We start from the raw sequence: 26,367 nt of genomic DNA, 5'->3' as shown, positions 1-26,367 counted from the left end.
CTGGGTATTTAATGTTTGGTAACATTTGTTACTAATGAACAAGAGGAAGTTAATACAAACAACTCACTGCTCAGCAGAAATATGTAACTGAGCATAAACCCTTCATTTCTTTTTGGAGCGATACAGCCCCTCCCCTATCCATTTGTCAGTGCCACCCTATAAAAAGAGCCACCTGATACCTGAGGTACCACCTGAGTTCATAGGATTCATCCAAGTCCTGTACCAGGAAGAACAGACCCGATCAAGAGTAGCAATGATCAGCTGGCTGTCAGTGCTGGTAAGATCTTATATTTATCATGTGTTTATATTAGAATTGAAATTACAAAAACAAGGAATGTTGTCAGTTTTATCTCCAATTGCTTTGCATGTTAAAGACTTGGACTTAGCGTGACCAATTTAGGGTTTGGTCACACATGGTAAACAATACCACCTAAAAGGGGGATGTGATTTTAGCTGCAGCATTTCGATATTTGGCACATCATTTATACAGAGGAGATCATTACCAGAGCATCTGAAATGTCACTCCCTGGTGAAAGTGTCTTTCTCTCTTGCAGCTGCAGAGCTGGATGTTGATGGTGATGGTGATAATTCTGGGACTCGGAGGATCATTCCAGTATGGGTTTCAGATTTCTGTCATCAACGCCCCTTCAGATGTAAGTACCAGTCATTTAATTGGTAAAATAAATCTATCTGCACAGCGGATATAACTTCATAAACAAGGGGGGTGGGGCTGTCTATCTGAAAAGCATGATTGTGTGTCAGCTATGAAGTCTCACCCAATATAAATAAATAGGGTTGCACCAGTACTCATATTTTACAAGTAATAGCCTTTGAGACATTTTAAGTAAGTAAGTATTAATTAAATGGAATAAAACATGTTAATTACTCAACACAAGATGTCTGCTCTAGTGCACTGACAGTGTAAGGATTATTTCCCACATTGTCAAATAGGTAACACAGCAATAACGATCCATGACGTGGTACGGAATACGAAAGCCAGAGCACGTGTTATGTTATGTCAGTGCACTAAAGCGAACATTTTGAAAAGAGCTTTGAAACAGACTGTAAAGTTATAAGTGTAAAAAGTTGTCAGGATGTTAACAATGAAAAGAGAAATTACAGGTACGTTATTTAAACAGCTGTAGCAGCAATTATTTTATGATATCAATTTTAACCCCCAATTTAGCATTTTAGCCACAAAAAAAGAATCCCTTGAAAATACCTGTCTCAAAAAACAATAATTTACTTCATTTTATTTTTTAACACTAAACAGTGTCAAAGTCTAAGAAAGCTTTCCCCTTATAAACATCTCCAGTATTTTACTGTTTAAATCTCCCCTGTGCAGCACATCCAGCGCTTTATAAACGAGACATGGCTGAAGCGCTATGGCACTCCAATGGCTGAGTCAACTGTCAAACTGATCTGGTCCATCATTGTGTCCATCTTCAGTATTGGGGCAGTAGTAGGCTCAATCAGCAGTGGGCAGCTCTCAGTCAAGTATGGCAGGTAACAATTACAGGAACCTTGTGGAGCAAATTCCTTTTCTCTTACTTTAAATCTTAGTTTTACCATGCTTACCTCTTTACACATGGCATGCTTTCCACTAACAGCACATTTCATGCACTGTTGGGTCATTTCTCAGATTTCTTTATTGGAGAAATTATGGGAGACACAGCGATTGGAAGGGAATTCCAAAGGCTGCTGGGAGAGGAAGTTGAGCCCTGCTGACAGTCTTTGGAACCCCTATCCAATCACTCTGTCTTCTTTGAGTCATGTGTTTATGTGTCTTCAGTAGACAAGCAAATAGGAGAGGACGCAAACTAAAACAACAGTTCAAGTGAGTGTTGTCGCGGTTCTTTCAAAACTAAGACTATGACAAATGCAAAAAAATAAAAGCATTAAACTATACAATGAACCATCCTATACTGCCAAACAGGATTTTAATAACGTCATTCTACAACTTTTTTTTACAGAAAGAATTGTTTGCTGCTCAACAACGTTGTAGCTCTGGGTGCTGCAACCTTGGCTGGATTAAGCAAGATGGCCGGGTCGTTTGAGATGATCATACTGGGGAGGTTTCTGTACGGATGCAACGTAGGTGTGTATCCTGGCTTCCCATTTTAAATGGAACCAATCCCACAGTAATCCGATGCTGTGACTGGTGCCTAGCACAAAGATACAAAATATAATAGTGGCAGCACGCCTATTTGGCAAGAAGGTTTCATGAGGGCAGGAAGCTTATATACCAGGAGCTAAAACTACCTTAGAATGTAAACAAACTGGACTTTGAACAAATAGAGTCCACAGGTTAGTATTATCAAGCCCACCTGTCTTTGCAATGTCTTTTATAACTTGTTCTACTGCTATATGATGTATAGCGGGACAAGCACAAATTTTTAACAAGCCTATATAATATTTGTTAAAAATCTAAATTTATTTCATGTGGTCCCAGTACTAATAGATTGTGTTTTGTGACTGTGTGCAGGTATTGGTCTCAATGTACACTTGATGTATCTGGTTGAAAGCTCTCCAAGGGAACTGCGTGGATTCATGTCTCTGAGTAGCTGCGTGTTCATTGGTCTTGGGAAATGCTTGGGCCAGATTTTCGGGCTCAAGTAAATATCACTATCACATTTCTCAGATGTCTTTCATGACTCTCATGGCAGGTATAACGACCATAAGCATAGAGGTTGGATTAAAAATACAGAGCTGCTTTATGAGATGTTCTATTGTGCTGTTAGATCAATGCAGATATCAGAAGATATACAGCCACAGCATAGGGGAATACTGCAGGTGATTTCTTTTACTGAGGTGTGGAGTAAACAGATGCCCCTAGATGTTATCTTTCCCAGTACCGGGCACTATGTATGTGTTTTGGGGGGGGCTATCTTGTTAATTCCTTTAAACGTCATTCATGTAACACAAGCTGTGACCCGGTAATCTAACAATGACTGTATTTGCAGAGAGTTGCTGGGCGGTGAGGAGATGTGGCCCTACCTGCTGGCGTTCAGTGGCGCCCCAGCCCTGCTGCAGCTTGTTGGCTTGTTCTTCTTCCCCGATTCCCCGCGATATCTCTTCATAGAGAAGGGGAATGAGGAGGGCTGTGTCAGGGGTAAGCCTCACTCCAGAAATGTATACGCTCCCTTCCTGGCAGACTCCTCTTCAGCCAACTAGGCTAGAGGGGATCTTGAGGCTGCCATCTAGTGAGAGGCGAGGGAAGTGTACAAAATATATCAATTGCACACACAACAGAAAGCACAAAAAACATTTCTGACATGTATTGTGTCGTTCCTTTTTTTTGTGTTCTGTGTCACAGCGTTAACGCAGCTTTGGGGTAAAAAGGATTTCAAGATGGAGCTGGAGGACATGGCCAGAGAGTGGGACAAGATGAAGGGTCAGAAGGCCAAGACGGTTTTGGGGGTGCTTCGAAACAGGTCTGTCCGCTGGCAGATGCTGACCCTGATCTTCCCCTGCGCCGGAGTGCAGCTGTGCGGCATCAGTGCAGTAAGTGACCCTGTAAAACCAGGAATGGCTCAAAGTGCTATGCAGTGGGAGTAGTTTTTCCATCCTTGAAAACTATGTGTGAAATTGTAAAATTGACACTATATATTTTTTAAAGGGGGTAGGAAAGGGCTAAATCCAAGGGATTTATTTTGACTTATTAGAGGTTGATTTGATCCAATACTCTGCCAGGAGAAGCCGAGTGTAGGCTGGAAATCCCTTAGTGATCTCTGGCACAGACATGTGTTCCACTGTCTGAGTAATAGTGCAGGGCTTCCGCTGTGTCTTGTTTCTTTGCAGATCTATTTCTATGCGTTTGATATATTCAGTGCCGCTGGGATTCCTGATGAGCAGATGCACTACATGTCAATAGGGATCGGGCTGACAGAACTGGTTTCTATTATACTATGTGTAAGGACAGCTTTGACTGCATGCAGTGTATTCATCATTTAAGGGTTGTTTTTACAAACAAATACCTTACTTTTTTTTTTGTTAAAGTAATCCACCTTTGCTTTCTCATAATTGTTGTTATGTTTTATTGTTTTTTTACCAGTCATTTCTAATAGAATGCATTGGCAGGAAGAAACTGATGGGCTTTGGTTACGCTCTCATGGCGATAGTGCAGGGAATTCTGGTTCTAATGCTCTTCTTGAAGGTAATTTTGTTCCAGTGTGTTTATCACAATGTGTCCAAGCTTGACAGATGGGTGTATATTGAGAAGAGCCCACCAGATGGCGCTCTTGTTAATAGCTGAGGGCCAGGTTCAATAGTATTACTTCGGCTTGCCAAATGTTTCTTGAATTTTAGTAAATGGATGCAGCTGATAGCCTACCAACAACCATAGAATATCATTATTAAACTGAAACAATTCACTTTCATTTCATACAGTGTGTTTGAGTATGTTTTTTTAAAGTGTGTTTTTTTTTTTTTAGGATCATAGACACTGGATACCATATTTCAATGTATTCCTCCTCTACATGTTTATCTGCATTTATGGATCAGGACCTTGTGAGTACCATTTAAAACATATATTAATAATAATAATAATAATAATAATAATAATAATAATAATAATAATAATAATAATAAGCATGATAAAAGTGTATTGAGTCCAATCCGAACGCAGTATTCTGTATGTAAAGCCTGCTTGTTTTTGTCACTCTTCCCCCTAGCTGGAGCATCGATGGCTCTTCCTGCCGACATGTTTACCCAGGCCTGGAGAGCCCCCGCTTATGTCGTCATCGGACTGGGCAACTCACTGGGACTGTTTCTCGTTGGGATGTGCTTCCCATTCGTTGTGGTACGGAACTCTCTCATCACAGTTTTTTTCTTTGACTTTTGCCCCTTTACAGAAGGTATATCAAATACCTTGGACCAGATTCAACATATTTAAAATGACAGTGGATCACATTCGGTGCACAACGCAACACTAATATGCTTCCCCGCCTCACTTCCCCACAATCAGCCTTTTTTTTACTAAAACTTGTATGCTGATATGATGATCTAAGCAGGGGCAGCAGTAAAGAGTCATACAGAACAAAAATGATAGAATATTAAAAGAGTAAATTGACCCTGTAAAATAACCTTGTAACTTGAAGATACCAGTTTAATTTTCCTTTTTGCATTTTGGCTTAAAAGCTTTGATGACTTTAACCCCTTTTCTGTACCACAGGGATCATCTGTTTTAGTCAATTAGACATCTCCTACTGTAGATAATGCAAACCATCATTGTTTATTTCAAACTTGATTCAGTATAGCTGGCAGGCTGCTAGCATCTTGTGGGTATCTCTTAGTTTGTCATTTCTTTTTTTCCCAGGCGCTGATGGGCCAGTTCTCCTTCCTGATCTTCACGATGTACTGTGTCTTAGCGGCCGCCTTCACGCTTCGGTTTGTTCCTGAAACCAAGGGAAAAACCGTGCTGGAGATCACGGAGGACTTTAACAAACTGAACTTCAAGGGAAAGGGGAGTGAAGTGGAAGGGATGCAGAAGAAAGACGTTGCCATTACCACAAAGTTGTGAGAGGCTTCCAGCTATTATTTAGCTTTCGTTTCAGCAGCGGAGATGAGTGCAAGAAAGCACCGGAAATGCAGAATCCCCTTTCATGGTGGAGCTACCTACTAGTTGAAAGTCGGCCAGCTCCTTCTCAGAAGCAGTCAGTGTCCATGCCACCAATGGACCATTGCAGCCGTTTTTTTGTGTTTTACACAAGAGACTCCTGCTAATCTGAACAGCGGGGACCGGACCCTGCTCAGATTAGGGGTGTGTTTGGCATCCAGATTGAAACGTGTACTAAAAATCTTGTGCAGTGTTTGGTTTATTCTTACATTTCAGACCCTGTAACATGAAACGTCAATATGTATGTTTTTCAGTTTAAAAAAAAAGTATTTTGTGTCTATGTTTAGGTTTATTTGTACACATAATATTTGTTTCAATAAACTTTCAAGTTGAATAATGTTATTTCATTATTTAGTATCTAGAATACTTGTACAAAAATGGCACACATTTCTATTTCGGAAATTAGAAAGTTGTAATTTAATTAGCACTATTGATGTAGCCCCCCCCCCCAAAAAAAAATCTGTTGCCACACCCCCTTGAACCTTGTCTTGACTGAGATATTAAGGGTCTGTTGTGTAATAAAATGTGGAACCACCCAAGGAGATAGGGGGTGCTGTTCTTTTAGTGATGCTTTACTTCATATTCTAAAACACAAGTCAATAAAACTTCCTAAGCCAATACCATCTTAAAGATAGCATACCTATTGGCTGGCAAACAGTGGCAAGCAGGCTTCAAGGAAGCTGGGTCCCTGCTAATAGAGCACACATAATGCCAAAGTACCTAACAATGTGGCAAAATGGACACCAAGGTATTATATATTACTGTTTATTTTAACTTGGCTTGGGCTTGGAGGAAAATGTTGCACACAAAAAATCCCAGCTTTAATCAATCATTGCAGTTTAGCCTTTGCACTCTGCTATACTTACTCTCCGTTCTCCTGAGTTAATAAACCTTTATACTCTGGCTACTTAGTGACCAAGCAACCATTCATACCAAGCCAGATCATCTCACTGTGTAAATTATACCTGTTAATTGTATCCATGCTTAATATATATTTTTCACACACAAAAAAAAAATATTTCTGTGTTGTCACCGGACAGCAATCTAATACAAAAACAATGTAATGCCAAGGTGTGACTTCTATTAATTTCTTTGACCTGACTAAAACAGTGTGAAGCTGAAGAATATGTGGGGAAAAAACAATGATGAGACTGTTTTAATCTGAACCAGGTGCTTTGCTGCTGAAAATAAAATGAACCCATGTGAGCATGGCAAAAAATAAACAAACCTGCAACAATGGGTAAGACACTGGCCTGGAATGAGGGGACAGCCAGCTGAGGGACCCTTGGAAAAGGTTACCATGGTATTTCTGCACTGTAACTTTGCAGTTGGACCCTGTTTTTCCCATGATTATACTGTTTTGTTTGTTTTTTTTCACCTATGTTTATTAATATGCTTTATTATTCATGCTTTCACTGTACTTTATTAACACTTTGCTATGCTTTTACAATGGTAAACTTTTATAAGGGGGGACCTAAGAGTGCACCTAAGAGTTTGTTCAGTCCTGTGTTCACCCATAACCAGGTCCATTTTATTCCAGCAGCACTCTCCACATCAGAAGAAACAGCAGTATTGTGAAACAATGAACATCCCCTTACATCCACGATGGGCATCTTGCAATACTACAGTGCTCCAGAAAGCCAGACACCGTCGCATCACAGTCTGGTGCAGCATGGTCCAGTGGTTAAAGTCCAGGGCCTGTACCTAGGAGGTCACTGGTTCAAATCCCACCTCTGCCACTGACTCACTGTGTGACCCTGGGCAAGTCACTTAACCTCCTTGTACTCCATCTTGTGAATTGAGATGTTAAATCAATGTCCTATTGTAAGTGAGTCTGCACATAATGCATGGTTCACAGCCTACCTATGGAAAGCACTTTGTGATGGTGGTCCACTATGAAAGGCACAATATAAAAATAAAGCTAATATTCTAATCAAAATACGAAATAGTTAAATACTGCACCACTTATTGTTACCTGGCGTCAGAATGACGCAGCTATAAACTATGTAGGCTAATGGTTATGTAGGGTAATGGTTACCTCTCACACACTGTCCTAATCTTGTTAACAGAGTAGTTATGTTTCTTCAGTTTAGGTTTGTGTCATAGTTTATCAGTGGTGTTAGTGGGGGACAAAGGAGATCTTTAACAGTTTTAAAAACCCTCATACAGTGTGCATTTATGTAAATCCTTGGAACTGAACTAACTCCAAAGACGGATTTAAAAACGTAGAAGCAGAACAGCTATCCTGAAGCCACAATGACACATGCAATGTCAGATCTGGTATGTGCGTCTCTTGTTGTATGGTAAAATATGGGGGGAAAAAAACATACACAAATTTATCATTTATCCCCTGTGTGTTTTATAATGCTATGTCATTTTTATTTTTGTGCTTTTTGTATAAAAAATTTTAAAATGTTGACAATTGAAGATACTGTCTGCTGTATTGCTATTTTTGTTAAACCACGTACGAAAAATGTACAAATTATACAAAGTAATAATAACCTTGTCAATGATCTTTTGCTGCAGTGCCACAGTCCGATGTTAGTCCTGGCCATATTTGTGGTGGGGATCGGTGGGACGTTTCAGTATGGTTTTCAGATATCAGTTCTCAACTCTCCATCTCCTGTGAGTGGTGATCATTCATTCATATTCACAGACAATGCTGGATCATTTCACAAAGAGATGCAAGACCCCACTCTACTTTGGAAAATGTTAAATGATTGGAATGTTACAAAACCTTCAATAAAAACCTGGATGCAGGAAGGAGAAGAGTAACTAATGCATTTTTTATGTTTAAAATGGCCTCTGTATCTTTTGTTGATATAAGCAAAAGGTTGTAACACATAAATGTCCTTTTTTAAAAAAAACTGTAGTGTTGTGGTAAAAAAAGAAGTGGGTAACCAACCTTTTTGGTGTTCTTGGTAGGCACTAAGGGTGTGCAGAGATGCCCAGTAGATTACGCACATGTTGGTTTTGGTGGTCGTGCAGAATTGTGAGTTAAAGGTTAAAGGTTAATCAAAAGAGACTCTGACCATCATTAAATGCACCTGAGTCGCTTTATATAATACGCTGGAATATGCCTCGGCTTTAACCCTTGGTTTTCCCTTGACTACACTACTGGTTTGAAAGTCAAGTAGATAAAGATGTTTCATCTTGGCTTTCTAATAGGGGCAATTCTTTTCCCCGTAGTACATCAAGAGGTTCTTGAATGAGACGTGGCTGATGCGCTATGGCGCCGCCCTGGAGGACTGGAAGCTCAATTTAATCTGGTCCTTCATCATTTCTTTGTATGCTGTCGGAGGGCTCATTGGAGCTCTGAACGCAGGGCATCTCGCTGTGAAGTACGGCAGGTATGAGTGTCCACTGGATTGATCCTACTTGATTGGTTGAACATTTTCATATTTTCAGAAGCTACCGTTATCTAGGATTTTGTGTGACTCCCTAAACTTATTTACTTTTTTCGTTATGAGTTTTAAGACAATACATTTCATTTTAATATGCTGAACAAAAGTCTGCAACATGCTGTTGACTTTTCAAAGAAACAAGTTTCACTGTTGTTATTATTATTATTATTATTATTATTATTATTATTATTATTATTATTACAGTATTGTGTTTTCAACATCTCCTGTAGGAAGAGGTGCCTTCTGTCAAACAATTTTGTCGCCATAGCTGGTGGGGTGATGATGGGCCTGAGTAGAAGGGCTCAGTCTTTCGAGATGATTATGGTGGGGAGATTCCTATACGGAATTAATGCAGGTACACAATGATATTGATTACAGAGGGCACAAGCTTCAAGCTGGAAGTGTGTGCACACAATATTAACAGGGGGAGCGATGATCTGAAGGATGGTGGATCTAAATACAGCCATTGTTTAAATTGTTAAAATAAGAGTGAAATCAATGCTGTGGTGATATTTACACTGTGTAGGTCAATTGGACTGCTGCCCTTTTTATGAGCACCAAAACAAAGTCAAGGTTTGTGTGTATAATATGCATATGGAAGATATTATACAGTGTATTTCAGTATGAATGCAGTGTCCTGTTGCTGTGTATCTTCTGCTCTCGCTGTCCTTCATCTATACAGGAATCAGTCTGAATGTTCAAACCATGTATCTGGGGGAGAGCGCCCCCAAGAGGCTGCGTGGGCTGGTCTCCATGACCGTCTCCACCTTCCTGTCCATTGGCAAACTGTCTGGCCAGTTGCTTGGGCTCAAGTAAGTTCACATACTGTACTTTGGAAAGTTTTGCAATAAAAACAAAAAGGGCATGTGTTTGTTATTCAGTAACAAGAGTTAAAGAACTGTCTAACTGTGCTAATATAGTGTGCGTCAGTAATGTGCTCAGTTTTAAGCAATGCCTCGGTCTACAATGATTTGTCTTCTGTTGTTATATCAGTGAAATTCTAGGTTCTGAAGACCTGTGGCCTGTCCTGTTGGCCTTCAGTGTGATCCCAGCCCTGATTCAGTTAGTCAGTCTGCCTTTCTTTCCAGAGACTCCCCGTTACCTCCTCATAGACAAGGGAGATCAGGCACAGTGTGAGAAAGGTGGGTCAGGCTTACGCTCACTGCCGACCAAAAAGGTAGATTTGAAAGCCAGGCAATTAAATAAAAGACCAATGTCCAAATGTTATACTATAATTTGAGTAAATTCATGTACAATCTGTAGTAAAAACTTTTTTATTGAACATGTACAGCAGAACCTCAGAGTTATGATGAACCCCACTCTTAGGAAATGACTGGTCAACCAAACACCGCACAGGAGGGTTTCTGTCTACTGTAATAGAAGTGAAGGTCCATTACAATTAAACAAATCTCTCAATGCTTCTTTTTTGTTTTGGTAATATCCTTCCTCGTGTTGATGACTGTTCTTTTTTTCCCTGCCAGCGTTACAGCAGCTGTGGGGAAAGGGGGATTACAGATCTGAGATTCATGACATGGTGCTGGAACACGCAGCAATCAAAGGGGAAAAGTCCAAGAGTGTCTTGGAGCTGATCCTGGACAGGTCGCTGAGATGGCAGCTGCTGACAGTCTTTGTCACCTTCACCACCCTGCAGCTCTGTGGCATAAATGCAGTGAGTTCAGTATTGAGTCAATGCAGTCAGTGCAGTATTGAATCAATGCAGTGAGTGTAGTATTGAGTCAATGCAGTGAGTGCAGTATTGAGTCAATGCAGTGAGTGCAGTATTGAATCAATGCAGTAAGTGCAGTATTGAGGCAATGCAGTGAGTGCAGTATTGAATCAATGCAGTAAGTGCAGTATTGAGTCAATGCAGTGAGTACAGTATTGAATCAATGCAGTGAGTGCAGTATTGCCTCTTCAGTTACTAGAACACCTTCAGTACACAGAGTTCTCTGCAACATGCCTCTTATTTCACTATGTAGCACATACTTTTACTGTGCTGCTGACCAGTATGAAATCAGTTCAATGGATATGACGGCAGATCTTACAGACTGTGATAGAGGGCTGATAGTAGGCGCTCAGTTAACAAAGCCCTATTGATAATGCTATGGCAGGTGTTTTTTTTTCCTATCCCAATTGGCTGTGTTTGTGAGACTGGCGTAAGTCTGATCCGCGAGTTCCTCTCTTTTTATCCAGATCTATCTCTACTCGTTTGATGTGTTCCGTGCAGCCGGGATTCCCGTACACCAGGTCCGCTACGTGGCTCTGGGAACCGGGCTTTGTGAAATTTTCACCTCGTTGTTTTGTGTGAGTATATCAGGCATTAACACTGTTACAGTCTGTAACCCTTTAATGGTCACTTTATTTGAATAACCTGCATCCTGCTGGAATAAGCCCCAGCTGGAAGTTTTAGAGCGTTTTGCAGCACCATACGGATTTTACAGCACCAGGAAACCCCCCCTAGTTTACAGTACCCAGCCAAAATGCAGGTGTTGTTTTAGCAGAATCCATTTTTATGTGTGACACTTTAATAGCCAATAATTTGACACTCAGATATCATTGCATTCAAGGGATTACTAATGCATTCAGGATCTTTATGCCAAAGGATGTGTGAAATCTATGTTGCCCCCTGTTGGTTAACTACAATGAGGGATACTGCAAGAAAAGCACATGTAATAACCTGCATTATGTATTGTATTGAATATTTATGCTTTTAAAGCTTTATCTAAGCACAGTGATTTTATCTTTAAAAACACAGGGGCTGCTGATAGAAAGTACAGGAAGAAGAGTTCTTTTATTACGAGGGTACTGGTGCATGGCTTTGGTGTTAGGACTGCTGACAGTTACCATCTTTCTTCAAGTAAGCCTTCTCCCCTCCTTTCATTTGTATCTTACTGCCTAATAAATGCAGCTGTCCATTAATATCTTACAACTAATAACAAGTTGTAGGAACAGTTTCAAGAATACAGGTTTAGTTAGGATTTGGCAAGTCAAACCAATTGTCTTTTTTATGTTATCAGTAAAAAATCCTAAAGGATGTTAAAAGGGGGGGGGGGGGTTGTCTTCATCCCCCAGCATGTGAGAAGACATCACTGTCCCACTGTGGTCCTCTGTACCTTTTTGGAGCTGCCCCTGTTTATACTACATGAAAAAATAACATTAGTCATGTTTCTTTTTCTCCTAGGACCAAATCATTTGGATGTCTTATTGCAGCATGGCCCTCATATTTGCTTTCATCTTCTTTTTTGGAAGTGGGCCAGGTCTGTACCCTTATGTTTTGAACCTGTTTTGGTAATCCTTCAAAATGCATCACTTAAGAGCAAAATCACATAAGGCAACCTGCTAAGTGTCTTCCGGGTGAATGAAAATCTGATGATGGACAAGGATCTTTTTGCATTTCTTCTTGGCAGATTGATCAAGCCTGCTCAACTGGATGTTTCCTCCCTGATGTTCAAACATTTCATCAAAATCAACACATATTGCTTGGGGGGAATAATACTGAGCTTACTAACAGAGGGAGTAGGAACTTATGAGCACCGATGTATTATGTTTAAGAGAAATCTTCAAGAATTGTTTGTTTTTCCTGGTTGCAGCTGGAGTAACAGCCCCACTGCCCGGGGAGATGTTTAACCAAGCCTTCAGGCCAGCTGCCTTCGTTATTGGGGGATCCTTGAACTGGGTGGGGCTTTTCATCATAGGAATGATCGTTCCCATTTTAGTGGTAAGGATCTCATCAGATCTCAGAAGCTGAGTAAGGCTGATCCTAGTAACAGGGTGGGTGGTCACCTCCTAGTACACCACACACAGAGCTGTCAGCAATGTTGCCAGATAAACCACAATGCCCTCGGGTGTTAGGAGTGCCATCGTTCAGAAGCCACAGTGCCATTACAGGACAAAATAAAAAAATATTCTATTCAAATACTCATTTGTACTGTTAAATAAATGTATTCATTTAATTACTATCTGCAATATGGTAATATTGGACATAATAGGAATGGAATTCTATTGAGATGTTCTGGTGACAAAAAAAAAAACAAGAGAGTGAGTAACAAAAGCATTCTTGAACAGTACTACTTTTGTAATAATAATAATAAATAATAATAATAATAATAATAATAATAATAATAATGTATTTTCTTTACAGGATAATTTGGACTACTTATGTTTTATCATATTCCTGGGCTTTTGCTTCTTTTCTGGAGTCTATGTGTGGTTTTATTTTCCTGAAACGAAAGGAAAGACAGTGCTGGAGATAACGGAGGACTTTCAGAAAATGCACTTGAAAACGAAGACTGAAGTAGCAGAGATAGTGGAGAATCACAAAGAGCTGCAGTCTGTCACATCAACCAAGTTCTGATATCACAGACAGTGGGAATGCAGGGATTGTACTGTTCAGGGAACAGTATTTGCTGTGTACTGTAGTATTGCTCTAGAGCCACTGGCTGGCTGGCATGTTTAAATAGAGGTCAACAAACACAACCATTTAACCTGTGTTAGCTGTTTCATTAGCCACAGCAGGTGGAGCACTCTGCTTCTCTGACACGGAGTGTAGGGAGATCACTGCTATTACATTGGAGAAGCGTGAAACCATTTATCATCATAATAAAGAATCACAGACCCACGTAGCAAATACTAAAGCACCCTCTTACAGCACACAGGGACTTTCCAACACACACCTGATCACATTCAAAACTGTTAAATCATTAATAATAATAATAATAATAATAATAATAATAATAATAATAATAAAGATTGTGAAAAGCTGGTTTGTGCTGCTTCAATCCAATTGCCAATCTTTCCAGCTCTTGCAAACCTGTGGTTTAGTTTTCTATCCCAGCTGGGTTCAGTTAGAAAGCAGGTACATGAGCTTTTAAACATTCCCAACTCATGCGTGTCACCGCAGCGCAACATTGTTATGCTTTGATAAATATGGGGCAAGTCTTGTATAAGAATAGTTTAGGCGCTGACTGTTTGGCTGTATGGCTTTCAACCATTTAGTAAAAGGATAGTGCAGTATTTATGTGTATATAGCCCTGAAGTAAAAAATAAAACACTCTGACGCTAACACAAAACTAGTCACTTTACTGTAACTGCCTGACTGCAGTGCTTCCTTACTTCCCATACACACAGATTTCTCTAACAGTTCCACATTGTGTTGCTGTCTTTTTAAATGTAAACCATTAGCGAGTACACGCTGCTGCACAAGATGCGGCTGAGCTAATCCTTGGACGTCGCATCCCGCGGTGCTGCAAACACGCACGCACGCACGCACGCAGCGCAGACAGCGTGGGGGTGACTCTGGTGCTTTTATACTGATTATTCCACTCGTGTAAAAAGAAGCGAATATCAAACTGCTGCAAACATGCCGATGTTCGTTATGAAAACCAATGTCAGCAAAGATGCTGTCCCTCCGTCTCTGCTGTCGGAAGCCACGCAGGAACTGTCGAAAGCAATGGGGAAACCTGTAAAGGTATGTCTTGAAACTCAAATGCAATGAAATAGCGTTATATAGCAAGGGCCAGGGAGTTTGATTACTGTCTCTCTAGATCACAATAATACAACACGTTTTGAATAGTAATAGAGAAGTGTGCAGTAACAGTTATGCAAAGACTGAAATAGTGTAATGCAAAACATTAAAGAAGATATATTGGAATATTTTGAATGCAGCGTTATTCCAGTTAACACTCTAAAATGTAGGATTCCAAACGGAGGTTTAAAAAAAAAGGTGTATTTTGAAGACTGGTTTATTCTACTGGAGTAGCAACTATACATTCATTAACATTAGACAATATAGAATAAAATGCATTGGGAGCAGTCTTCTTGTAACAATGTAACCAACTCCGTGCCAACGACACAGTCGTGTCAGTTTGTCGTTACATGCAAGACTGACTCCGCTGTGAGCGAGAGACTCGGACAGCACAAAAGCAGGGTGATTGACAGCTACAATTATCAGTGCAGCTAAATAATGACATGAGAGATCTGTCGCTGTACAGTAATGCGTGGACGAGTCGATTAATCGCCCCGGGTTTTCAACTGTGAAACTGCCAAATACAGTGTAACTACGGATTCGTACTAGTCGCAGTGCTGTGCCGCGCCCTTTTCAGAATGTGATTTTTTTAATGATTCAGCGTGTACTTGTCAATGGCAGACTATGTGTGCAGTACAGATATTATTTGTCTTCTGCAGTACATCGCGGTGCACATCGCTACGGATCAGATGATGATGTTTGGAGGAAAGGCCGATCCCTGCGCTCTGTGCTCTCTGCACAGCATTGGGAAGATCTCTGGCCAGGAGAACAAGCTGTACTCCAAGCTGCTATGCGGTCTGATCAACAAGCACCTCGGCATCTCCGTGGACAGGTACAGCACCCAGATCAGCAACCAGCACGCTACTCTTCACGCTCGCCTTTCTTTACCTCTTATTAGTTTATGGACATTGACCTAGATTTTCCACTTGCCCTCTTAAAATGAAAATGCCCCATATTTTTAAACATATGTCAGATATGATAGTGAATGAGTAAATGTTAAACGAAGGAGTAAATATTTTCAGATTACGTTTCCAATTTTTTTTTTTTTTTTATTTTTTTAAACGCTGGCTCTTCTGTAAAGACATATTGTCATGCTCTGCAGCTCAAGAACTGAGGTCCAAACATCTTAATACTGAACAGAAAAAAAAAAAAAAAAAAAAAAACAATATTTGACTTTATGCAATAAGAACTGCAAAAAGCCTGGTTCTTCTAAAAGTGATAAATGCTTTGCCTTGATTATTAACCAGTACTGATCTCTGTGTTGGTTGAATCTACATCTAGAAGTTTTGATTTTAAAGTCTAAGCCTTTACTTACTGGTCTATACAAATTAAATGGTGGCAGGTCTTATGCATTGAAAGAATCTCTTACAGTTTGACAGATTTGGGCCTAATGTCTTCAAACAGTGGCAATGTTTAGTATATTGCTTAATCTGACCCAGTTCCAGAGTGGCATCTGTTTTGTAAAAAAATAAAAAAATAAAAAAAAAATTAAAAACTTACCTGGAAATGCCAAACATTTTAAGAATTCTAATGGTTCTTTACTATTTGAGTCTTGGGCTTTGTGTTGAAATGAAACATTATTTGCAGTTTTGCTTGTTCTCATCTTAAAAGAAGGAAACTCATTTTAAATTAGACTGCATTAGAACAGTTAAAGTAAACTGGCAGTGCCATTGTTATTTACCACCATGTAACTGTGGTACAGAATGCTTCACCTGTAGAAGTTGGCATATCTACAGTATCTGGTTCTAAAGTGAGCGGAGCTGTACTTGTTGAAATAATACTTTTTTTTTTGCACCTGGAGGAGTAGTGTCTTTAAAAATTATAGTAATTATAGTGTATGTGGGATATCTTAATTAGGGCTCTTATTACTGTGTAGGCGATAGTAAGGTGGAAAAAAAAAAGAACCATGAAAAATGGCATATCCCTAATCAATTCAACACTGAGGCAATATGTCAACAAGAAAGAAAAGCACAGTACATTTTGCTTCAGATATTTTACAGCAAAGACACTATGCTCATGTACTGCAGTGGGTGCACAACTACATTACTGCTGTGTTTAAAACAATCTCTTTTATTTCAGGATCTACATTAATTTTGTTGACATGGATGCAGAAAATGTGGGCTGGAGCAACTCCACTTTTGGTTGAAGGAGTATTACCCTCAGCAGGACCAAGATGACAGTCTTTCCATTCCTGCCTACAGTAGCTGTACCAGAGCTTGTTAGAGTGACGATTCCCTGCTTAGAATTGGTGGAGTCCAAAGTGCCCACAGTCTTGCTTGTTTACGCATTGAATAAAATAAAAAACAAACAGTTCTCTGTCTCTGTGATTTTATTGTTCTTCAGAAGTGAGCACACAGATATTGTAGATTATAAAAACCCATACCGCATTTATGTAATCGAATGTATTGAACTTATATTACAGTGCTCAAAACAATATATTTAAATATACTTCAGAGATGATACTGCGCTGAACTTAATCCATATAAAATACTGTACCGGTATTCAGGCACTGAATATTTCAATGTAAAGCAAGTAATACAGGCCAGTCAGCTCAATACTTTTCAATTATACTTCCAGCTGTAAATGTGATTCTCAATAACGTGAACATATAAAATGGCTATTAATGTAAAACTTTAATTAACCCTATAATGCCCAGCTATTTTCGTATAAAAAAAAAAATAATAATAATAATAAGTCCACCAGGTGGTAGAATTGTGCAACCTACCACCAAATATATTGCCCCGATATCATCCACCAACGCCAAAGCACAACACGTGAGGAGTTGATTGTAGCATGGTGTTGTCTGACAAATTGTAGGTGAAAAAATACCTAATTTAGGAGAAGCGATTGCCTTATATGAATATATTGTAGTTAAACGTGTGTTTTGTTGATTATAAGATGTTAGGGGTCGTTCTAGAACTATTGCAGCTAAATGGTATAACAAACCACTTTTTAATGTGTTTATAATTCTGAAGAATATTTACGCACAAAGTCAACAAAAATCGCAGCACGGCTCGAGCGCTGCCTGTAAATGTGTGATGTACAATATTATCGAAGGCAATGCGAAGTTGTGGTCAAGAGATCTGACTTTATAAGGCATAGTTAAAACGAAGATTGTTTTGTATTAATGTGCTGTGTTTACACGAAAGATTTGAATACGCAAAGCTGTTGAGATGGCCTTGTTCCTTCCTCATCCACAGGTAAGCATAATCTTGTTCTAAAATTGTGAAGTAAGCATGGGTGAAAAAAAGAGATTACGTTCGCATCGTGCTCAGTCTTACAAATATGTTCGTGTTTTTTAACCAGGAGTGAACACACACACGCACATTTACACGAGTTCAAGGGGTAAGGTGCCACAGTCATGTTTATTTAAGTACTAAATGTGATCCTCGAATTTTGAAGTCTTCTGTAACTCTAGGAGGCAAACTCAAACAATGGTATTTCCTTAGTTTGCATGCTTTTTGTTATGCTCATAGACAGTCTAAAAGAGGTGATATTTTCAGCATAGCATCACAGGGTAAGACTTTTCTGAAGACTATTTTTAACACTGCAGGGATGAAAATAAGACTGAAATTGCATAGCAGTTTGAACCATTCCATGTTTTACTTTGAGTTTAGTAAGGCGCACCTGTGCTTGTTTCTTGTACACTGGCTATCAGGAAAACCTGATTTCCTTGCCTGTACTGCACGGGTCACTACATAATTAACAAAATAACACTAGGCTTTTTGAAAATTATTTATGTAGTTTTAAATGCGACCTAATTTAGAGGAAATGACAGTACCTGGGGTTTCGTCAAACTGTTTTGTATTATACCAGAGCTAATGTTACATTATTCAATGGGGTCGTGATCCTGATTATGGTATTAATATGAAAATGTATTTGTTTTGTAAGATACCTTGGAGATGAGGAGGATGTCCAGGAAGATGCAGCCGAGTGTCGCTCGAAAGCCCTGCTGGAGAGGCTGCAGGAGCAGCAACACAGCCAAGAGACCACACCAGGCAGGAAGACAAGAGCCGGCACAGACCTTGACCTGAGCAACAAGACAAAGAAGAAGCGAAAACTAGGGGCTCAGGAGGAGACTGAGGAGGAAGAAGGAGGAAATAAGAGGAGTAGGGAATGAAGTCTCTGCGGGTTGATTCAGACACACCGGAGCAGACAGAGAAACAGGTTTAAAAGGGGGATGTGGACTCTGCTGGAGAGACGGATCAAACTGAGAAGAGTAACCATGAAGAAAAAAGGAAAAAGAAAAGGAAGCAACGAAAACCAGGAGAGCAGAAGTGGAGGAGGAAAACGAAACTGGTACCATTGTGTAAAGTTTGCCAAATTAAATGTCTGGCACCAATTTTCAGTCCTTAGTAGGTTTACCCTGCTTTTGGTGCTGTTCAGAGTGTGTTCCTATTGTAAACTAAAACTGGCCCAAAATAAAAAAACAAACATCAAGAAACTTTAGTTTCCCTGTCCAGCATGTTTGATTTTTTTTCCATAATGTTCTGTTTTTTTATTATTATTTTCATAATCAACCCAAGTTTGTTTTATTTAAAGAACAAGAAGACAACGTAAAAATAATTAGCTGAAGAAATTAAGACACCAGCAAGTAAACGAAAAAACAGTCAGCAGAAATCCAAGCCAGAGTCGGGTGATCAGAATGTAGAAATTGATACAGGAGATGAGGAGGAGGATGAGGAAGGAGGGGGGCAGTGATGAAGAGAAGAACAGTGAAGAGAAAGAGGAGAAAAAAGGAGAAAAAAACCCTGATCAGAGAGCAAAAACCCCCCCCCCCCCCCCCCCCCCCCCCCCCACATTCACAATCCCGGGAGGCTTTAAAAAGAAAACTGCAAAAGGTATTTCAAATCTTAGAACGTGTAGCCATGTAATTTAATGAGTCTGTATAACTGCATGAACGGTATATTAAGGATTATAGCTACATTATAATTCAAGATGTCTGTATTTTGCATCACAGGTTCAGAAGGTTCTGCCACAGTGGCTGGCCCAGCCTAATCTAGTCCAGAGGGATATCAAGAAGAACTTGGTACCTATCGGAGATGGCCCAGGAATCTGCCCCAAACTCCTGACGAAACTCCAGAGCAATGGGATCCAACACTTCTTCCCAGGTGGGTGAGGGGGTTGCACGCAGCTCAGAAAATACTGCATCAGGATTTCCCTTGTTTAGGTATGCCACTGAAACGACCAGGTGCCAGGAGTTAGTAGGTTATATAACTTATAACTTAGTAAGTTACAAAACACAAAAAAGCAGAGTCAATTTAAAGATTTAGGTCAACAGTGCATCAGTATTCGCAGCAGGAGGCACTGTACTCTTGAAAGTGTAGCTACAGTAGCTGGTAGAAAGTGATGCTGTGGTTAATGTGCAGCTTTACCACTATTTTGCTGAAACTGTAAGACAAACCCGTGCTTAATTCAAAGAAGTTTAGCATTCAGCCGAATAAGAATCAGAACACGATTAGTTCAAGTGTTGGGGTTCTGGCTTTGCATGTGCATGAATATGTCATTAAAAACCACCTTGCTAAGACAGCTCTGAATTTCTGTCATTTTTATCAGTTTGCTGCTGTCCAGGCGGAATTGATCCCAGCTGTTTTGGAAAGTGTGCTGCACGGGATACTGATTGGCAGGGGTGGTTACAGACTAAGAGACATCTGCGTTTCAGCGCCAACGGGGCTCTTGCTTTTGTCATCCAGGTAGAATGTATTCTGTATTCATGTATGTGGTTGATTGAGTTACTTTTAAAGCAAGACTATTGGGATGTAACCTCTGTCATAAGATAGCAAGTATTGCTGGCACTCTTTTCAAGAGTAAACAGCTTTAAATTGCAATTGAACACTTTTACTTTAAGGACACCCCTTACCTTTAAACTGCACAATGAGTGCAATCAGTCTGAGAGCTGTTGCTCAAGTATATCTGTATATACTTTTGGCTTGCTTCTGGGGAGAGCATTCATGCAGTTGTTTCTGTCTTTGGTTTTCATGTCCACACCATATTATCCACGGATGCAGTGTTTTGCCAACAACAGAAAATGTATCAAAGGAAATTTATAGCTTTGCTGTTAGAAAATATAATTCAAACTATGTTTCTCATCGCTTATATCTCAGTGTTTATAATTGTGCCTCTCCTGCAGGCTCTGTTGGTGTTATCTGTGAGGTGCGGGTTCTAGCAGTGCTGCCAACCAAGGAACTGGCACAACAGGTACAATAGAGCGCAGTACAGTACAGTACAGTGCAATACAATACAGCCAGAACTCATGTAGCGCCTTTCCTGTCAAGCAAGGCAATACAATAAGAGATCTGCTTTTTAACTAAATAATGTAATGATATTAAGTGCCCAACAGGCTCATATTTAGAGGAACTGTCTGCCTTTTAATGTGCCCTTCATTGTGTGTTCTTTAAGCTACAAAACTTAATTAGCAGGTAATTGAGCAACTGCACTAGTACTGAACGGGAAAAACAAGCTTTGTCTGTTAATTTGAGTTGCCGTAAAATATTTTACCTGAAACTTTGCAAGTCACTTACTGTGTAAAAATTTAACTAATGTATTATTGTACTTGGCAGCCTTTAGTGTTATTGATCTTATGGAGCAGTAAGTTTGCGACGGGAATAGCGACATTAGTGAGTGGCTTTTTGCTCCTAAGTGATTTGGCTGTTCATACAGGTCATAGATGAGGCGGACCGGATGATTGACGGCATGCACCAGGATTGGCTGAGCTATGTGGTGAAGGAGGTGTACAGAGCACAGGGAAGCCTGGAGCTGGGCTCGCTCTTCAGGAGGGCAGAGCCTGGCCCTGTCACAGCAGCAAGGTAAGCGTTGGATATGGGTCTCCTCATGGAATCACACCACTGGAAGCCCAAGAGTATTTGGTGATCAAAGTTGTATTAAAGTAGAACCATCACAATGAATAACCTTGCGCTTGCCGTTCGTCTGAAATCGATGGCTGATCAGTGTAACAGAAGTGCATTTCCATGCGGTGACTCTGTTTATCCCCACTGTACAGTGGCTTATGGCGCCCCATATGATTCATTGTAATAGGACCCAGCAATTAGCAGGGATCACATTGAGGTTTAGTAAATAATGTGAGATGCTACTGTGCCAATTCTGTTAACAGAGTTTAGTAATGTAATCCAAATGAAAACCCCAACGCTAATCCATTGAACTCAAGAATGAGATTTAAATCAATCAGGATTACATTTTCAAAGGATCGCTTACTCTTGTTAGGTCTATTTATTCTTTCCTGTTTCTCAGCAGACTTTTTTTTTTTTTACCACATAAACATTGTTTAACAAACAAGGGAATCGGCCACCTGTTATGTCTTTCAAAGGCTTTATTTTTTGCTGCAGCTGTATTTTGTAATTGCACTGTGGTAGAAAGATAAAATAAATTTAGTTCTATAGCAATTTTTTCCCTTTTATCTTTTTTTTTTTTTAAGTCTGTTTTAAATAAATATAGTGGGACAATTCCAAAAGTTTGGCAATGGCATTGTTTTAACAAGTCTTAGAATGCAAAGACAAAAAAAAAAAAAAAAAAATAGTGCTTTCTGTGTTCGTATTGGCTGATCATGCTCCCCTGTTCTAGATTCTAGAAGGCATGTCAATAGAGTTGCCCTTACCCCTGTGTTATGCTGTGTTCTCTCCACAGCCTGTGGCAGCCCCACATGCCCCTCCAGAAGATGATGTTCTCAGCCACCCTGACACAGAACCGTGAGAAGCTACAGCAGCAGGGCCTGCACCAGCCTCGCCTCTTCACCTCCGTCCACAGCGAGAATCAGCGGTCAGGGCAGGGCTTTGAGCCTCACAGGACTGCCTCCGGACAGATCGCGGAGAAGTTCAACTTCCCCCAGGGACTCGCTGTGAGCACTCCCAGCTGTCTGACTGCTTTAAATTTGGGTGAACTTCAAAATAGATTTACTGTTTTTAACTGCACAGGGAATCATTGTAATTGATTGTTTTTTTTTTTAGATCCCAAAACAAATATGCAGAGTTCACATGCCAACCTTAATGAGGTTCAGAGGACTCAATGTTCCTGAAACTGTGCTCAAAGTAACCGTCCAACCCAGTTCCAGTAGAACAGGTAGCTTGTGTTACAAGAGTTAATCTTGCCAACAAGCCTCTGATTATACTGCACTTCCTGCTGCGGCTGAAGTTCAACCCTGTGCTGTGCATTACAGACTCCAGAGACGCTTCACACAGGAGTGTTAGCCAACTTTGTAGCCCCTGCTTGAGGCATGTCAGCCGCTGCTACAGTCATATTTTTAGCATAGCAGGAGTGCAATATAGTGTAGTCATCTGTCTTTGTCTTTGTTTGAGTTAATAGGTTACATCTGCATTACTGATTCCTTTGCAGACTACCTCTGCTCTGTTCATAGGGGGGAGTGGCGGCGGCTGAGTTCTCATCTCGTCTGAGTCCCAACGAGAGGAAGAAAACGCTGAAGGAGTTTGAGCAGGGCCAAATCCAGCTGTGAGTAGCCCATGTACATGAGAGGGTATGAGATGCTTCTAAATGGATCACTCAACCAATTAGTTACAAAGGCATAGTAACACGGCAGTAGCGATCCATGATGTGGTATGGAACAGAAAAGCCAGAGCACTTATGTTTTTTTTTTTATTGTTGTTTTTTTTTTAATCGCTCTTCCTGCAGTGATCTAGAGGACAGATCTCAAACCCCAGTGCACTAGAGCAGCCACTTTGAAAAGAGCTTTGAAACAGACTTTAAAGTTCTAAGTGTAAAAAGTTGTCAGGATGTTAACAATGAAAAGAAAAATGACAGGTACGTTATTTAAACAGTTGTAGCAACACGTTGGGACGACGTATAACACTGTTTTTCGGAACCCCACTAATTACTCTCTAAGATTAACTGTTTTCCCTAAGCGTACACCTTGGATCTCTTCCAGTACAGCAGGTAACCATTTAAAGACCTGCAGACTGAGGTGAGACTGATCACTGCTTTTATAACTCCTGTAATAAGTATGATCCGTTACAGTGTGCCCGATTGCTTCCGTTGCTAACTGATTGCTCTTACCGGTTTCTAATAGAGATTTTCACTTTAACCTTTTACACTTTGTTTTACCAGAGACCAAAAAAATATTCTTTGTCCACAAACAGGTTAATCAGCACAGATGCCACAGCCAGAGGAATTGATGTTGACGGCGTGAAATGCGGGATTAACTACGATGCTCCACAGTTTACCAGGACATATGTTCATCGGTGAGAGAGTTGATAATCTTAACAAAAACGAACATGCAATTTCATTAAACCCTTGCTGTTAAAGTTAATTGGTTAATAAATCAAATATTAAGTAGCATATTGGTAATGTTTAGCCTATTGTGTGGGATTTTGTAGGAAAAACAGTTTTTCTAATACACGTATCTTGCTGTGTGTCTAAGAGTAGAAACTTTGCTGTATTGTAATACTAACCAGGGATGGAAATAAGACCCCCATTGCATAGCGGTTTTATCCATTCCTGGTTATACTCTATAAGTTTAATCAGACACACTTGTTACCTATTTCCGTCCCTGCTGACAAAGTGCATGCTGTTTCTTCAGGAGAAGAATTTCCTTCAGATACTGAGGGTTGCTGGCAGCCCTGCTGTGCAGAAACAATTAATCAGACTTGAAAACCTGAAGCCACTCATTCCACAGTATGAGAATGCCCTTGAGGAGCTCCAGAGCCGTGTTAAGGCAGCTACTGCACTTGGTTTTTAAAGGCTTCTTGTCATCACATCCACTTGGATGTAAGAAATGCAACATTTTGTTGTGTGATAGTTATTACTGATTTTAATTTTTACATCCACTAGAGCAGGGGCTTCTCAATCCTGGTCCTGGGGGACCCCCTGTGTCTTCTGGGTTTCATTCCAACTGAGCTCTCAGTTACTTAACTAGACCCTTAATTGAACGGATCTGCTTAATTGGACCTTTTTCATTGTTTTCATCTCTTGAACAGCTGCACAGTTCAATAAAATCTGCAACTGTTTCAGAGCTGAATACAAGTAAAAAGGTCTAAGTCATCAAATGATCTGTTGAATTAAGGGTATAGTTAAGTAATTGAGAACTCCATTGGAATGAAACCCAGCTGACACAGGTCCCCAGGACTGGGATTGAAAAGCCCTGCACTGGAGGCGGAGAGGCACAGGCTTATAGTCATACTAATGTATACCATCTGTACTGAGGGAGAAGTCATGTTTGAGAACAGGATTGAAGCGATGGGTTTTTTAAGCATATGAATTTTAAAAAGTGGGGTGTCACATATCCCCCTTTAGCTGAAAGTCAGTTATGAAATGATTAAGCCACTCCTAATTGAGTGCTGTTAATTAGTCATTAGCTGCCTGTGCCAACTTGCCTAACTAACTCTAAATTCAGGTTATTGAAAGTCTTCCTGCCTTGGAAGACCACCAAGCAGCTGTTTTGATGGTCATCTTTTGGTATAGTCGGAAGCAGAGTGTCTTCACGCCTGTTGATGTCATTGTATTAAACCTGGCACTCTACAACACGCTGATCTTCTTCACCCACAACATTCCTGGAGTTGTAGCCAGCTTGGGCCTGTTGTGCTTTTTGAGAAATGCTGGCTGCCAGAGATTCTTATAGGTCTATGTAACCCGGCTGTCTGATTGCATCTGGCTGATGGTGAGCTTCAGAAGAAGTTCCTGTGTGCCGACGAGATGAGCATCGCTGACCCAGGTAATCAGCACAAACTGGCTTGAAGAAGTCACTGTCTTGAAATTTACAAAGCCTAGAAACATACAATCTGTGCAGCAGGTAACCCAAATACCACAGTTGAAAACCAGAGCACAGTTAGTCTTCCAGACTTATTTCACTTCTCTGAATTTCACACCAAGATACTGTTTACTATTTTGGGACATGTGGTGAGAGCCTCGTTCAGGGATTCAAGCCAATTTGTCTTGCAATACAATAGTCCAAAATCCTGTACAGCTGTTAATGAAGGAATGCTAACCAATGCTTCAGTTTATATTGTCACTGATCGTTCCTGTTACTGTGCTGAGAACAGTTAGATTCTTCACTCTTACGTTAATTCATGATATGTAAATATGTTAAATATAAAGCTATAGATTATCAGCTGTATCCTGGTACCTTTGCTGGTCTAATTGTAGCTAGACCTTCAGATTGATATTATTATTATTATTATTATTATTATTATTATTATTATTTAGCAGACATTTTTTATCCAAAACGACTTAGAGACTTGGGGGTGAACTACGCATCACTTACAATTGGACCTCGAGTTTACATCTCATCCGAAGGACTGAGCGCAAGGAGGTTAAGTGACTTGGGGGGGGTCAAGACTTTTACATACAGTGGAGTGGTGTATTAAGCTATATGTGTGTGACGAATTGTGGGGGGAGATTCTGAATTAGTGGCTTTTGAGACCCTATTTAACCACTGAGCAGGGATAGCACAAGCAGTGACAATGACCTTCCCTGCACTGGCTCCATGAGAGTGATTCCATTCTTTATTGCAAGCTTAGTTTGTTTAAGTATTTATCAAACGTGTTATAATAAACAGATGGACAGTTGGACAGGTATTTGGCGTCGAAGGCAGAAAGTCTATTCGATGTTTTTAGCAGTCCAGATGTCAATGTAGAGTTATGTTGAAATGTGATATCAATGCATTTGTAGTTCTCAAAAAAACATCAATAATATATCGTATAATCAGCATGACAAGTACACGTTAAGAAATTCCTATCCAGTAGGAAGGGGGGGGGGGGGGATACATAACATTTCTGTAAACATTTTGTGTTATGTTTATTGAATAGTAGGATGTTACGATGTGATTTTACTTTTTTATATTCATGCATAATTACACGACT

The 26,367-nt window shown here is 40.1% G+C and overlaps 4 protein-coding genes across 5 annotated transcripts; all 4 read left to right on the top strand.

The window, feature by feature from the left end:
- LOC121299483 (solute carrier family 2, facilitated glucose transporter member 11-like) lies at window positions 1–5,951 on the top strand. 2 transcript variants are annotated; one of them, XM_041227204.1, is made up of 12 exons: window positions 1–277; window positions 555–653; window positions 1,346–1,506; window positions 1,974–2,098; window positions 2,486–2,615; window positions 2,964–3,112; window positions 3,317–3,504; window positions 3,802–3,912; window positions 4,055–4,156; window positions 4,434–4,509; window positions 4,674–4,801; window positions 5,318–5,951. In XM_041227204.1, the coding sequence occupies exons 1-12, from the start codon at window positions 254–256 to the stop codon at window positions 5,519–5,521; spliced, it is 1,497 nt and encodes a 498-aa protein (XP_041083138.1). In that variant the 5' UTR covers window positions 1–253; the 3' UTR covers window positions 5,522–5,951. The 2 variants fall into 2 exon arrangements, with proteins under 2 accessions (XP_041083138.1, XP_041083140.1); XM_041227206.1 differs by lacking the exon at window positions 3,802–3,912 and having other exon boundaries at window positions 3–277.
- Window positions 5,952–7,873: 1,922 nt separating this feature from the next.
- LOC121300250 (solute carrier family 2, facilitated glucose transporter member 11-like) lies at window positions 7,874–14,185 on the top strand. Its single transcript, XM_041228749.1, has 12 exons — window positions 7,874–7,897; window positions 8,144–8,242; window positions 8,807–8,967; window positions 9,252–9,376; window positions 9,704–9,833; window positions 10,015–10,163; window positions 10,503–10,690; window positions 11,215–11,325; window positions 11,777–11,878; window positions 12,203–12,278; window positions 12,612–12,739; window positions 13,163–14,185. Exons 1-12 carry the CDS (start codon window positions 7,874–7,876, stop codon window positions 13,373–13,375), a joined length of 1,506 nt encoding a protein of 501 aa, XP_041084683.1. The 3' UTR covers window positions 13,376–14,185.
- Window positions 14,186–14,279: 94 nt separating this feature from the next.
- Window positions 14,280–16,855, top strand: LOC121299851 (macrophage migration inhibitory factor-like). The gene is made up of 3 exons (XM_041228005.1): window positions 14,280–14,488; window positions 15,205–15,377; window positions 16,625–16,855. Exons 1-3 carry the CDS (start codon window positions 14,381–14,383, stop codon window positions 16,689–16,691), a joined length of 348 nt encoding a protein of 115 aa, XP_041083939.1. The 5' UTR covers window positions 14,280–14,380; the 3' UTR covers window positions 16,692–16,855.
- A 3,358-nt stretch (window positions 16,856–20,213) lies between these two features.
- LOC121299852 (ATP-dependent RNA helicase DDX51-like) lies at window positions 20,214–24,991 on the top strand. Its single transcript, XM_041228006.1, has 9 exons — window positions 20,214–20,238; window positions 20,676–20,743; window positions 21,206–21,351; window positions 22,187–22,397; window positions 22,507–22,618; window positions 22,892–23,005; window positions 23,650–23,751; window positions 24,090–24,277; window positions 24,903–24,991. The coding sequence occupies exons 3-6, from the start codon at window positions 21,227–21,229 to the stop codon at window positions 22,948–22,950; spliced, it is 507 nt and encodes a 168-aa protein (XP_041083940.1). The 5' UTR covers window positions 20,214–20,238; window positions 20,676–20,743; window positions 21,206–21,226; the 3' UTR covers window positions 22,951–23,005; window positions 23,650–23,751; window positions 24,090–24,277; window positions 24,903–24,991.
- The last annotated feature ends 1,376 nt before the right edge of the window (window positions 24,992–26,367 follow it).

Source organism: Polyodon spathula, chromosome 25 (genome assembly GCF_017654505.1).
Source record: "Polyodon spathula isolate WHYD16114869_AA chromosome 25, ASM1765450v1, whole genome shotgun sequence".
Lineage (NCBI taxonomy): Eukaryota > Metazoa > Chordata > Actinopteri > Acipenseriformes > Polyodontidae > Polyodon > Polyodon spathula.
This window is presented reverse-complemented; position numbering and strand designations above follow the sequence as displayed.

Excerpts from the sequence above, each read along its gene's own strand:
- LOC121299852 (XM_041228006.1), top strand. The coding sequence starts at position 21,227 with ATGATTGACGGCATGCACCAGGATTGGCTGAGCTATGTGGTGAAGGAG. Across the intron at positions 21,352-22,186 it reads GGCCCTGTCACAGCAGCAAG|CCTGTGGCAGCCCCACATGC; the intron begins GTAAGCGTTGGA and ends TTCTCTCCACAG. Across the intron at positions 22,619-22,891 it reads ACCCAGTTCCAGTAGAACAG|ACTACCTCTGCTCTGTTCAT; the intron begins GTAGCTTGTGTT and ends ATTCCTTTGCAG.
- LOC121299483 (XM_041227204.1), top strand. The coding sequence starts at position 254 with ATGATCAGCTGGCTGTCAGTGCTG. Across the intron at positions 3,113-3,316 it reads TGAGGAGGGCTGTGTCAGGG|CGTTAACGCAGCTTTGGGGT; the intron begins GTAAGCCTCACT and ends TCTGTGTCACAG. Across the intron at positions 4,802-5,317 it reads TGTGCTTCCCATTCGTTGTG|GCGCTGATGGGCCAGTTCTC; the intron begins GTACGGAACTCT and ends TTTTTTTCCCAG.
- LOC121299851 (XM_041228005.1), top strand. The coding sequence starts at position 14,381 with ATGCCGATGTTCGTTATGAAAACCAATGTCAGCAAAGATGCTGTCCCT. Across the intron at positions 14,489-15,204 it reads CAATGGGGAAACCTGTAAAG|TACATCGCGGTGCACATCGC; the intron begins GTATGTCTTGAA and ends TGTCTTCTGCAG. Across the intron at positions 15,378-16,624 it reads CTCGGCATCTCCGTGGACAG|GATCTACATTAATTTTGTTG; the intron begins GTACAGCACCCA and ends CTTTTATTTCAG.
- LOC121300250 (XM_041228749.1), top strand. The coding sequence starts at position 7,874 with ATGACACATGCAATGTCAGATCTG. Across the intron at positions 9,834-10,014 it reads GGCCAGTTGCTTGGGCTCAA|TGAAATTCTAGGTTCTGAAG; the intron begins GTAAGTTCACAT and ends TTGTTATATCAG. Across the intron at positions 10,691-11,214 it reads AGCTCTGTGGCATAAATGCA|ATCTATCTCTACTCGTTTGA; the intron begins GTGAGTTCAGTA and ends CTTTTTATCCAG.